Source organism: Pseudophryne corroboree, chromosome 7 (assembly GCF_028390025.1).
Source record: "Pseudophryne corroboree isolate aPseCor3 chromosome 7, aPseCor3.hap2, whole genome shotgun sequence".
In the NCBI taxonomy this organism is placed as follows: domain Eukaryota; kingdom Metazoa; phylum Chordata; class Amphibia; order Anura; family Myobatrachidae; genus Pseudophryne; species Pseudophryne corroboree.
In genome coordinates, this window is record NC_086450.1 from 24,369,249 (window position 1) to 24,383,409 (window position 14,161).

Genomic DNA, 14,161 nt, shown 5'->3' on the forward strand with positions numbered 1-14,161 from the left:
GGCTGATACTGATACCGACACGGACTCTGACTCCAGTGTCGACTATAGTGAGGCCAGTTAAAATCCGACACTGGTTAAGAGTATTCAGTACATGATTGTGGCAATTAAAGACGGTTTACATATTACAGAAGTGCCTACTGTTCCTGATACAAGGGTTTGTTTGTATAAGGGTAAAAAACCTGAGGTGACGTTTCCCCCCTCTCATGAGCTGAACACTCTTTGTGAAAAAGCTTGGGAATCTCCTGACAAAAGGTGGCAGATTCCCAAGAGAATTTTAATGGCATATCCTTTACCCTCTGAGGACAGGGAAAAGTGGGAGTCATCTCCCAATGTGGACAAGGCTCTATCAAGACTGTCCAAAAAGGTGGCGCTTCCGTCTCCTGACACGGCTGCCCTAAAGGACCCTGCGGATTGTAAGCAGGAAACTACCTTAAAATCCATTTATGTTACTACGGGTGCGCTGCTCAGACCTGCAGTGGCGTCGGCATGGGTGAGTAGCGCTATTGGTAAGTGGGCAGATAACTTGGCATCTGACATGGATACCCTGGATAGGGATAGCATTCTTTTGACTCTCGGTTATATCAGGGACGTTGCAGCTTACCTAAAGGATGCGGCGAGGGATATTGGTCTCTTGGGATCAAGGGCCAATGCCATGGCAGTCTCGGCCAGGAGAGCACTGTGGATTCATCAATGGAATGCTGATGCCGACTCTAAGAAAGCTATGGAGGCTCTCCCGTAGAAAGGTGGTGTCTTGTTTGGTGACGGCCTCGCTGATCTGGTGTCTACGGCTACCACGGGTAAGTCATCATTTCTTCCTTATGTCCCTGCACAACAGAAAAAGACGCCTCACTATCAGATGCAGTCCTTTCGGCCCAATAAATACAAAAAAGGACGAGGGTCGTCCTTCCTTGGCTCTAAAGGTAGAGGAAGGGGAAAAAGGTCGCCTGCTGTGCCAGGTTCCCAGGAGCAGAAGTCCTCCCCGACTTCTGCCAAGTCCACCGCATGACGCTGGGGCTCCTCTACGGGAGTCCGTACCGGTGGGGGCACGTCTCCGGCTCTTCAGTCAGGTCTGGTTTCACTCGGGCCTGGATCCTTGGGTGTTGGAAATAGTGTCCCAAGGGTACAAACTGGAGTTTCAAGACGTGCCCCCCCACCGATTTTTCAAATCAGCCTTGCCAGTTTCTCTGCCAGAAAGGGAAGTAGTGTGCGCTGCGATACAAAAGCTGTGTCACCAGCGTGTCATTGTCACGGTACCCCCGTCTCAACGGGGAGAAGGGTTTTATTCGAGCCTGTTTGTCGTACCAAAGCCGGATGGCTCGGTCAGACCGATCCTGAACCTAAAATCCCTCAATCTATATTTGAAAAGTTTCAAGTTCAAGATGGAGTCTCTTCGAGCGGTGATCTCCAGTCTGGAAGGGGGGGATTTTATGGCGTCAGTCGACATAAAAGATGCCTACTTACATGTCCCAATATATCCTCCACATCAAGCTTTCCTGAGGTTTGCTGTTCAGGATTGTCATTACCAATTTCAGACGTTGCCGTTTGGTCTTTTCACGGCTCCGAGGGTCTTCACCAAAGTAATGGCGGAAATGATGGTGCTCCTACGCAAGCAGGGTGTCACAATTATCCCGTACTTGGACGATCTCCTGATAAAGGCGAGATCAAAAGAGCCGTTGCTGAAAAACGTTGCGCTCTCCCTGACAGTTCTGCAACAACATGGTTGGATCCTAAATTTGCCAAAATTACAGTTGATGCCAACGACACGGCTGTCTTTCTTGGGCATGATCCTGGACACGGTACTGCAGAGAGTATTTCTCTCAGCGGAAAAAGCTCTGGAAATCCAGAACATGGTCAAGGAGATACTGAAACCGGCAAGTGTGTCGATTCATCAATGCACTCGAGTGCTGGGGAAGATGGTTGCAGCCTACTCAGCCATTCCATTTGGCAGGTTTCATGCCCGGGTGTTTCAGTGGGACCTGTTGGACAAGTGGTCCGGGTCTCACCTGCACATGCACCGGAAACTAAGCCTATCTTCCAGGACCAGAATATCTCTCCTGTGGTGGCTTCAAAGTTCTCACCTCCAAGAGGGACGCAGGTTCGGGATCCAGGATTGGGTCCTGGTGACCACGGATGCAAGCCTCCGGGGTTGGGGAGTGGTCACACAGGGAAAAAATTTCCAGGGAAAATGGTCAAGCCAGGAAGCTTGTCTGCACATAAACGTTCTGGAATTAAGAGCCATCTACAATGGCCTTCTACAAGCGGAACACTTTCTTCGAGGTCTACCTGTCCTGATTCAGTCAGACAACGTAACAGCAGTGGCGTACATAAACCGCCAGGGTGGAACAAAGAGCAGAGCGCCGATGGCGGAGGCCACAAAAGTTCTCCGCTGGGCGGAAACACATGTAAGCGCTCTGTCAGCGGTCTTCCTTCCGGGCGTGGATAACTGGGAAGCAGATTTCCTCAGCAGACACGATCTCCATCCGGGAGAGTGGGGTCTTCATCAAGAGGTTTTTGCAGAAGTGACAAGTCGTTGGGGAATTCCTCAAATAGACATGATGGCGTCTCGCCTCAACAAGAAGCTTCAGATATATTGTTCCAGGTCGAGGGACCCTCAAGCCAGTGCAGTGGACGCCCTGGTAACTCCGTGGGTGTTTCAGTCGGTATATGTGTTCCCTCCACTTCCACTCATTCCAAAAGTGATAAGGATCATAAGAAGAACAAGGGTTCAGGCGATACTCATTGTTCCAGATTGGCCACGGAGGGCCTGGTATCCGGATCTTCAGGAATTGCTCATAGGAGATCCCTGGCCTCTTCCTCTGAGAGAGGATCTGTTACTGCAGGGGCCGTGCGTGTGCCAGGACTTACCGCGGTTGCGTTTGACGGCGTGGAAGTTGAACGCCAAATCCTAGCTCGAAAGGGTATTCCCGGGGAAGTCATCCCCACTCTGCTTAAGGCTAGAAAGGAGGTTACGGCGAAGCATTATCACCGTATTTGGAGAAAGTATGTGTCTTGGTGTGAATCCAAGAAGGCTCCTACGGAAGAGTTTCAGCTGGGTCATTTCCTCCATTTTTTGCAGGCAGGTGTGGATGTAGGCCTAAAATTAGGCTCCATTAAAGTTTCGGCCTTATCTATTTTCTTTCAAAGAGAACTGGCCGCCCTTCCAGAGGTTCAGACTTTCGTGAAGGGAGTACTGCACATCCAACCTCCGTTTGTGCCACCTGTGGCACCGTGGGATCTTGACGTGGTGTTGCAATTTCTTATGTCAAATTGGTTTGAACCTTTGCGAAAGGTTGAGTTGAAATTTCTCACTTGGAAAGTGGTCATGCTTTTGGCCTTGGCGTCCGCAAGGCGGGTGTCGGAATTAGCGGCTTTGTCTCACAAGAGCCCCTATTTGATCTTCCATGTGGATAGAGCGGAATTGAGAACTCGTCAACAATTTCTGCCAAAGGTGGTTTCTTCGTTTCACATAAACCAACCTATTGTGGTACCTGTGGCTACAGAAGCCTTGGCTGATTCAAAGTCTCTCGATGTAGTCAGGGCTTTAAAAATTTATGTCGCCAGAACGGCTCAGATTAGGAAATCAGAGGCTCCGTTTGTCCTATATGCTCCCAACAAAATTGGGACTCCTGCTTCCAAGCAGACTATTGCCCGCTGTATCTGTAATACGATTCGGCATGCTCATTCTACGGCTGGATTGCCGTTACCGAAGTCAGTGAAGGCCCATTCTACCAGGAAGGTGGGCTCATCTTGGGCGGCTGCCCGAGGAGTCTCGGCACTTCAACTTTGCCGAGCAGCTACTTGGTCGGGTTCAAACACTTTTGCTAAGTTCTACACGTTTGATACCCTGGCTGATGAGGACCTCATGTTTTCTCAATCGGTGCTGCAGAGTCGTCCGCACTCTCCCGCCCGGTCTGGAGCTTTGGTATAAACCCCATGGTCCTTTTGGAGTCCCCTAGCATCCTCTAGGACGTAAGAGAAAATAGGATTTTAATACCTGCCGGTAAATCCTTTTCTCCTAGTCCGTAGAGGATGCTGGGCGCCCATCCCTGTGCGGACTGTTTTTGCAGTAGTGTTGATAGTTATTGCGTCTGTTACACAGAGGTTATGTATCGGTTATGTTCAGCCGGTTGCTGTTTTTGGTTCATGCTGTTAACTGGTATTGCTTAAAAGCCATGTTGTACGGTGTGTTGTGGTGTGAGCTGGTATGTATCTCACCCTTGGTTAACAAACAAATCCTTTTCCTCGAAATGTCCGTCTCCCTGGGCACAGTTCCTATAACTGAGGTCTGGAGGAGGGGCATAGAGGGAGGAGCCAGTTCACACCCATTTAAAGTCTTAAAGTGCCCATGTCTCCTGCGGATCCCGTCTATACCCCATGGTCCTTTTGGAGTCCCCAGCATCCTCTACGGACTAGGAGAAAAGGATTTACCGGTAGGTATTAAAATCCTATTTTTCTCTAACGTCCTAAGTGGATGCTGGGGACTCCGTCAGGACCATGGGGAATAGCGGCTCCGCAGGAGACAGGGCACAAAAAGTAAGCTTTTAGGATCACATGGTGTGTACTGGCTCCTCTCCCTATGACCCTCCTCCAAGCCTCAGTTAGGTTTTTGTGCCCGTCCGAGCAGGGTGCAATCTAGGTGGCTCTCCTAAAGAGCTGCTTAGAAAAAGTTTTTTAGGTTTTTTATTTTCAGTGAGTCCTGCTGGCAACAGGCTCACTGCATCGAGGGACTTAGGGGAGAGAATTTCAACTCACCTGCGTGCAGGATGGATTGGATTCTTAGGCTACTGGACACCATTAGCTCCAGAGGGAGTCGGAACACAGGTCTCACCCTGGGGTTCGTCCCGGAGCCGCGCCGCCGACCCCCCTTACAGATGCTGAAGATTGAAGGTCCGGAAACAGGCGGCAGAAGGCTCTTCAGTCTTCATGAAGGTAGCGCACAGCACTGCAGCTGTGCGCCATTGTTGTCACACACTTCACACCAGACGGTCACGGAGGGTGCAGGGCGCTGCTGGGGGCGCCCTGGGCAGCAATATATAATACCTTTTATGGCAAAAGAATACATCACATATAGCCATTAAGGCTATATGTATGTATTTAACCCATGCCAAATGTCTAAAACTCCGGGAGAAAAGCCCGCCGGAATAGGGGGCGGGGCTTATTCTCCTCAGCACACAGCGCCATTTTCCTGCTCAGCTCCGCTGTGAGGAAGGCTCCCAGGACTCTCCCCTGCACTGCACTACAGAAACAGGGTAAAACAGAGAGGGGGGGCATATTTTGGCGATATTTTTATATATTTAAGCGGCTATAAGGAACAACACTTATATAGGGTTGTTCCCATATATATTATAGCGCTTGGGTGTGTGCTGGCAAACTCTCCCTCTGTCTCCCCAAAGGGCTAGTGGGGTCCTGTCTTCGATAAGAGCATTCCCTGTGTGTCTGCTGTGTGTCGGTACGTGTGTGTCGACATGTATGAGGACGATGTTGGCGTGGAGGCAGAGCAATTGCCGATAATGGTGATGTCACCCCCCAGGGAGTCGACACCGGAATGGATGGCTTTGTTTATGGAATTACGTGATAATGTCAGCACATTACAAAAATCAGTTGACGACATGAGACGGCCGGCAAACCTGTTAGTACCTGCCCAGGCGTCTCAGACACCGTCAGGGGCTGTAAAGCGCCCTTTACCTCAGTCGGTCGACACAGACCCAGACACAGACACCGAATCTAGTGATGAAACAAACGTATTTTCAAGTAGGGCCACACGTTATATGATCACGGCAATGAAGGAGGCTTTGCATATCTCTGATACTACAAGTACCACAAAAAGGGGTATTATGTGGGGGGTGAAAAAACTACCTGTAGTTTTTCCTGAATCAGAGGAATTAAATGATGTATGTGATGAAGCGTGGGTTAACCCAGATAGAAAAATGCTAATTTCAAAAAAGTTATTAGCATTATACCCTTTCCCGCCAGAGGTTAGGGCGCGCTGGGAAACACCCCCTAGGGTGGATAAGGCGCTCACACGCTTATCGAAACAAGTGGCGTTACCGTCTCCTGATACGGCCGCCCTCAAGGATCCAGCTGATAGGAGGCTGGAAACTACCCTGAAAAGTATATACACTCATACTGGTGTTATACTGCGACCAGCCATCGCCTCAGCCTGGATGTGCAGTGCTGGGGTCGTCTGGTTGGATTCCCTGACTGAAAATATTGATACCCTGGATAGGGACAGTATTTTATTGACTATAGAGCAATTAAAGGATGCTTTCCTTTATATGCGAGATGCGCAGAGAGATATTCGAGAGTAAATGCGATGTCCATATCTGCCAGAAGGAGTTTATGGACGCGACAGTGGTCAGGTGATGCGGATTCCAAACGACATATGGAAGTATTGCCGTATAAAGGGGAGGAATTATTTGGCGTCGGTCTATCGGATCTGGTGGCTACGGCAACTGCCGGAAAATCCACTTTTTTACCTCAGACCCCCTCCCAACAGAAAAAGACACCGTCTTTTCAGCCGCAGTCCTTTCGTTCCTATAAGAACAAGCGAACAAAAGGACAGTCATATCTGCCTCGGGGCAGAGGAAGGGGTAAGAGAGGGCAGCAAGCAGCCCCTGCCCAGGAACAGAAGCCCTCCCAGGGTTCTGCAAAGCCCTCAGCATGACGCTGGGGCCTTACAAGCGGACTCAGGAACGGTGGGGGGTCGACTCAAGAATTTCAGCGCACAGTGGGCTTGCTCACAGGTGGACCCCTGGATTCTACAGGTAGTATCTCAGGGTTACAGGTTGGAATTCGAGAAGTCTCCCCCTCGCCGGTTCCTAAAGTCTGCTTTGCCAACGTCTCCCTCGGACAGGGCGACGGTATTGGAAGCCATTCACAAGCTGTTTGCTCAGCAGGTGATAGTCAAGGTACCCCTCCTACAACAGGGAAAGGGGTATTACTCCACGCTATTTGTGGTACCGAAGCCGGACGGCTCGGTAAGACCTATTCTAAATCTCAAATCTTTGAACCTGTACATACAAAAATTCAAGTTCAAGATGGAGTCACTCAGAGCAGTGATAGCGAATCTGGAAGAAGGGGACTTTATGGTGTCCCTGGACATAAAGGACGCTTACCTGCATGTCCCAATTTGCCCTTCACATCAAGGGTACCTCAGGTTCGTGGTGCAAAACTGTCATTATCAGTTTCAGACGCTGCCGTTTGGATTGTCCACGGCACCTCGGGTCTTTACCAAGGTAATGGCCGAAATGATGATCCTTCTACGAAGAAGAGGCGTATTAATTATCCCTTACTTGGACGATCTCCTGATAAGGGCAAGATCCAGAGAACAGCTGAAAGACGGAGTAGCACTAACCCAACTAGTGCTGCAACAACACGGGTGGATTCTGAATTTTCCAAAATCTCAGTTGACCCCGACGACACGTCTGCTGTTCCCGGGAATGATTCTGGACACGGTTCAGAAAAAGGTGTTTCTTCCGGAGGAGAAAGCCAGGGAGTTATCCGAACTTGTCAGGAACCTCCTAAAACCAGGGACAGTGTCTGTGCATCAATGCACAAGAGTCCTGGGAAAGATGGTGGCTTCTTACGAAGCGATTCCATTCGGCAGATTCCACGCACGAACTTTTCAGTGGGATCTGCTGGACAAATGGTCCGGATCACATCTGCAGATGCATCAGCGGATAACCTTATCGCCACGGACAAGGGTGTCTCTTCTGTGGTGGTTGCAGAGTGCTCATCTGTTAGAGGGCCGCAGATTCGGCATACAGGACTGGGTCCTGGTGACCACGGATGCCAGTCTGAGAGGCTGGGGAGCGGTCACACAAGGAAGAAACTTCCAGGGAGTATGGTCAAGCCTGGAGATGTCTCTTCACATAAATATACTGGAGCTAAGAGCGATTTACAATGCTCTAAGTCTGGCAAAACCCCTGCTTCAGGGTCAGCCGGTGTTGATCCAGTCGGACAACATCACGGCAGTCGCCCACGTAAACAGACAGGGCGGCACAAGAAGCAGGACAGCAATGGCAGAAGCTGCAAGGATTCTTCGCTGGGCGGAAGATCATGTGATAGCACTGTCAGCAGTATTCATTCCGGGAGTGGACAACTGGGAAGCAGACTTCCTCAGCAGACACGATCTACACCCGGGAGAGTGGGGACTTCATCCAGAAGTCTTCCACATGATTGTGAACCGTTGGGAAAAACCAATGGTGGATATGATGGCGTCCCGCCTCAACAAAAAACTGGACAGGTATTGCGCCAGGTCAAGAGATCCTCAGGCAATAGCTGTGGACGCTCTGGTAACACCGTGGGTGTTCCAGTCAGTGTATGTGTTCCCTCCTCTGCCTCTCATACCAAAAGTACTGAGAATTATACGGCAAAAGGGAGTAAGAACGATACTAGTGGCTCCGGATTGGCCAAGAAGAACTTGGTACCCGGAACTTCAAGAGATGCTCACGGAGGATCCGTGACCTCTACCTCTAAGACGGGACCTGCTTCAGCAGGGACCGTGTCTATTCCAAGACTTACCGCGGCTGCGTTTGACGGCATGGCGGTTGAACGCCTAATTCTAAAGGAAAAAGGCATTCCAGAAGAGGTCATTCCTACACTGGTAAAGGCCAGGAAGGAGGTGACTGCACAACATTATCACCGCATTTGGAGGAAATATGTTGCGTGGTGTGAGGCCAGGAAGGCCCCCACGGAGGAATTTCAACTGGGTCGATTCCTACATTTCCTGCAAACAGGATTGTCTATGGGCCTCAAATTGGGGTCCATTAAGGTTCAAATTTCGTCCCTGTCGATTTTCTTCCAGAAAGAATTGGCTTCAGTTCCTGAAGTCCAGACTTTTGTAAAAGGAGTACTACATATACAGCCCCCGGTTGTGCCCCCAGTGGCACCGTGGGATCTTAATGTAGTTTTGGATTTTCTAAAATCCCATTGGTTTGAGCCGCTCAAATCGGTGGAGATGAAGTATCTTACATGGAAAGTAACCATGCTACTGGCCCTGGCTTCAGCCAGGAGAGTATCAGAATTGGCGGCTTTATCATATAAGAGCCCATATCTGATTTTCCATACGGACAGGGCAGAACTGCGGACGCGTCCTCATTTTCTGCCTAAGGTGGTGTCAGCGTTTCACCTGAACCAGCCTATTGTGGTGCCTGCGGCTACTAACGAGTTGGAGGATTCCAAGTTGTTGGACGTGGTCCGGGCATTGAAAATATATATTTCAAGAACGGCTGGAGTCAGAAAGTCTGACTCACTGCTTATATTGTATGCACCCAACAAGATGGGTGCTCCTGCTTCTAAGCAGACGATTGCTCGTTGGATTTGTAGCACAATTCAACTTGCACATTCTGTGGCAGGCTTGCCACAACCTAAATCTGTCAAGGCCCATTCCACAAGGAAAGTGGGCTCATCCTGGGCGGCCGCCCGGGGAGTCTCGGCATTACAACTCTGCCGAGCTGCTACTTGGTCAGGGGCAAACACGTTTGCAAAATTCTACAAATTTGATACCCTGGCTGAGGAGGACCTTGAGTTCTCTCATTCGGTGCTGCAGAGTCATCCGCACTCTCCCGCCCGTTTGGGAGCTTTGGTATAATCCCCATGGTCCTGACGGAGTCCCCAGCATCCACTTAGGACGTTAGAGAAAATAAGAATTTACTTACCGATAATTCTATTTCTCGTTGTCCGTAGTGGATGCTGGGCGCCCATCCCAAGTGCGGATTGTCTGCAATACTTGTACATAGTTATTGTTACAAAAAAATCGGGTTGTTATTTGTTGTGAGCCGTCTGTTCAGAGGCTCCTACGTTTGTCATACTGTTAACTGGGTTCAGATCACAAGTTATACGGTGTGATTGGTGTGGCTGGTATGAGTCTTACCCGGGGTTCAATATCCTTCCTTATTGTGTACGCTCGTCCGGGCACAGTACCTAACTGAGGCTTGGAGGAGGGTCATAGGGGGAGGAGCCAGTACACACCATGTGATCCTAAAAGCTTACTTTTTGTGCCCTGTCTCCTGCGGAGCCGCTATTCCCCATGGTCCTGACGGAGTCCCCAGCATCCACTACGGACTACGAGAAATAGAATTATCGGTAAGTAAATTCTTATTTTTTTTTTGTATATTGGATAGAAGATCTTTTTTGCCCCTTTATGATGGCATCTGCACGGATAGATATATATACATAGTGCGTGATATTCATGTATGAACGTTGCTTTCTTTTCTGCAGCTTTTTTAATTGCCTAAAATATATTTCTTCTGAGAGGCGAGAACCCTGAAAGCGAACATTTTGTAATTATCCTTCTCTATTCCAGGTCTAAATGTGAGGACCGAGATGAGCTGTTGCCAAAAAGAATTAAAATTGAGGTAATGTGACCTATTTATCCGTCTGGTAGATAGAATGCGGTGGAGAGGCGCAGGGTATAAGTCAGGCATGTCCAAACTGCGGCCCTCCAGCTGTTGAGAAACTACAGATCCCAGCATGCTCTGACACAGCTTTAGCATTCACTGACAGCAAAACTGTGTTAGGGCATGCTGGGATATGTAGTTTCACAACAGCTGGAGGGCCGCAGTTTGGACACGCCTGGTATAAGTGATACAGTATCCCGCAATGTGTGCACAGGTTCCTGTCTCCCGCAGCACCTTCATCTCCTGAAATACTCTGTTGCTGTGAATGTTTCAATGATCTCATTGGCTGCAAGGTATTTTTCTCTAACGTCCTAAGTGGATGCTGGGGACTCCGTAAGGACCATGGGGAATAGCGGCTCCGCAGGAGACTGGGCACATCTAAAGAAAGCTTTAGGACTATCTGGTGTGCACTGGCTCCTCCCCCTATGACCCTCCTCCAAGCCTCAGTTAGATCTTTGTGCCCGAACGAGAAGGGTGCACACTAGGGGCTCTCCTGAGCTTCTTAGTGAAAGTTTTAGTTTAGGTTTTTTATTTTCAGTGAGACCTGCTGGCAACAGGCTCACTGCATCGAGGGACTAAGGGGAGAAGAAGCGAACTCACCTGCGTGCAGAGTGGATTGGGCTTCTTAGGCTACTGGACATTAGCTCCAGAGGGACGATCACAGGCCCAGCCTGGATGGGTCCCAGAGCCGCGCCGCCGGCCCCCTTACAGAGCCAGAAGGCAGAAGAGGTCCGGAAAATCGGCGGCAGAAGACGTCCTGTCTTCAACAAGGTAGCGCACAGCACTGCAGCTGTGCGCCATTGCTCTCAGCACACTTCACACTCCGGTCACTGAGGGTGCAGGGCGCTGGGGGGGGCGCCCTGAGACGCAATAAAAAAACACCTTGGATGGCAAAAAATGCATCACATATAGCTCCTGGGCTATATGGATGCATTTAACCCCTGCCAGAATACATAAAAAAACGGGAGATAAGGCCGCCGATAAGGGGGCGGAGCCTATCTCCTCAGCACACTGGCGCCATTTTCCCTCACAGCTCCGTTGGAGGGAAGCTCCCTGTCTCTCCCCTGCAGTCACTACACTACAGAAAGGGTTAAAAAAGAGAGGGGGGGCACAAATTACGCGCAGTATTAAAGATACAGCAGCTATAAGGGGAAAAACACTTATATAAGGTTATCCCTGTATATATATAGCGCTCTGGTGTGTGCTGGCAAACTCTCCCTCTGTCTCCCCAAAGGGCTAGTGGGGTCCTGTCCTCTATCAGAGCATTCCCTGTGTGTGTGCTGTATGTCGGTACGTTTGTGTCGACATGTATGAGGAGAAAAATGATGTGGAGACGGAGCAGATTGCCTGTAATAGTGATGTCACCCCCTAGGGGGTCGACACCTGAGTGGATGAACTGTTGGAAGGAATTACGTGACAGTGTCAGCTCTGTATAAAAGACAGTGGTTGACATGAGACAGCCGGCTACTCAGCTTGGGCCTGTCCAGACGTCTCATAGGCCGTCAGGGGCTCTAAAGCGCCCGTTACCTCAGATGGCAGATATAGACGCCGACACGGATACTGACTCCAGTGTCGACGGTGAAGAGACAAATGTGACTTCCAGTAGGGCCACACGTTACATGATTGAGGCAATGAAAAATGTTTTTCACATTTCTGATAATACGAGTACCACCAAAAAGGGGTATTATGTTCGGTGAGGAAAAACTACCTGTAGTTTTCCTGAATCTGAGAAATTAAATGAGGTGTGTGATGATGCGTGGTTTTCCCCCGATAACAACTGATAATTTCTAAAATGTTATTGGCATTATATCCTTTCCCGCCAGAGGTTAGGGTGCGTTGGGAAACACCCCCTAGGGTGGATAAAGCGCTCACACGCTTGTAAGGGCTCTACCCTCTCCTGAGATGGCCGCCCTTAAGGATCCTGCTGATAGAAAGCAGGAGGGTATCCTAAAATGTATTTACACACATACTGGTGTTATACTGCGACCAGCAATCGCCTCAGCCTGGATGTGCAGTGCTGGGTTGGCGTGGTCGGATTCCCTGACTAAAAATATTGATACCCTAGATAGGGACAGTATATTTTTGCCTATAGAGCATTTAAAAGATGCATTTCTATATATGCGTGATACACAGCGGAATATTTGCCGACTGGCATCAAGTCTAAGTGCGTTGTCCATTTCTACCAGTAGAAGGTTATGGACACGTCAGTGGTCAGGTGATGCGTATTCCAAACGGCATTTGGAAGTATTGCCTTATTAAAGGGAGGAGTTATTTGGGGTCGGTCTTTCAGACCTGGTGGCCACGGCAACAGCTGGGAAATCCACGTTTGTACCCCAGGTCGCCTCTCAACATGAGAAGACGCCGTATTATCAGGCGCAGTCTTTTCGTGGACAAGCGGGCAAAAGGTTCCTCATTTCTGCCCCGTGACAGAGGGAGAGGAAAAGGGCTGCAGAAATCAGCCAGTTCCCAGGAACAGAAACCCTCTCCCGCCTCTGCCAAGCCCTCAGTATGACGCTGGGGCTTTACAAGCAGAATCAGGCACGGTGGGGGGCCCGTCTCAATGAATTTCAGCGCGCAGTGGGCTCACTCGCAAGTAGACCCCTGGATCCTTCAGGTGATATCTCAGGGGTACAAATTAGAATTCGAGACGTCTCCCCCTCGCCGTTTCCTAAAGTCGGCTTTACCGATGTCTCCTTCTGACAGGGAGACAGTTTTGGAAGCCATTCACAAGCTGTATTCCCAGCAGGTGATAATCAAGGTACCCCTCCTGCAACAGGGAACGGGGTATTATTCCACACTGTTGTGGTACCGAAGCCGGACGGCTCGGTGAGACCGATTCTAAATCTAAAATCTTTGAACACTTACATACAGAGGTTCAAATTCAAGATTGAGTCACTCAGAGCAGTGATTGCGAACCTGGAAGAAGGGGACTACATGATGTCTCGGGACATCGAGGATGCTTACCTTCATGTCAAAATTTACCCTTCTCATCAAGGGTACCTCAGGTTTATGGTACAGAACTGTCACTATCAGTTCAGACGCTGCCATATGGATGGTCCACGGCACCCCGGGTCTTTACCAAGGTAATGGCCGAAATGATGATATTCCTTCGAAGGAAGGGAATTTTAGTTATCCCTTACTTGGACGATTCCCTGATAAGGGTAAGATCCAGGGAACAGTTGGAGGTCGGTGTAGCACTATCTCAGGTAGTGTTGCGGCAGCACGATTGGATTCTCAATATTCCAAAATCGCAGCTGGTTCCGACGACTTGTCTTCTGTTCCTAGGGATGATCCTGGACACAGTCCAGAAAAAGGTGTTTCTCCCGGAGGAGAAAGCCAGGGAGTTATCCGAGCTAGTCAGGAACCTCCTAAAACCGAGCCAAGTCTCAGTGCATCAATGCACAAGGGTTCTGGGTAAAATGGTGGCTTCCTACGAAGCAATCCCATTCGTCAGATTCCACGCAAGAACTTTCCAGTGGGACCTGCTGGACAAATGGTCCGGGTCGCATCTTCAGATGCATCAGCGGATAACCCTGTCACCAAGGACAAGGGTGTCCCTCCTGTGGTGGTTGCAGAGTGCTCATCTTCTAGAGGGCCGCAGATTCGGCATTCAGGACTGGGTCCTGGTGACCACGGATGCCAGCCTGCGAGGCTGGGGAGCAGTCACACAGGGAAGGAATATCCAGGGCTTATGGTCAAGCCTGGAGACATCACTTCACATAAATATCCTAAAGCTAAGGGCCATTTACAATGCTCTAAGC

The 14,161-nt window shown here is 49.7% G+C and overlaps 1 protein-coding gene across 3 annotated transcripts in view; it reads left to right on the forward strand.

Annotated features, from left to right (window-relative positions):
- The window catches only part of NAB1 (NGFI-A binding protein 1), a 92,981-nt gene that overhangs the window by 49,900 nt on the left and 28,920 nt on the right, over positions 1-14,161 (forward strand). For all 3 annotated transcript variants that reach the window (XM_063932761.1, XM_063932763.1, XM_063932762.1), the window contains exon 4: positions 10,307-10,358. In XM_063932761.1, the coding sequence (XP_063788831.1) occupies positions 10,307-10,358 (52 nt within the window). The remainder of the gene's footprint in view (positions 1-10,306; positions 10,359-14,161) is intronic.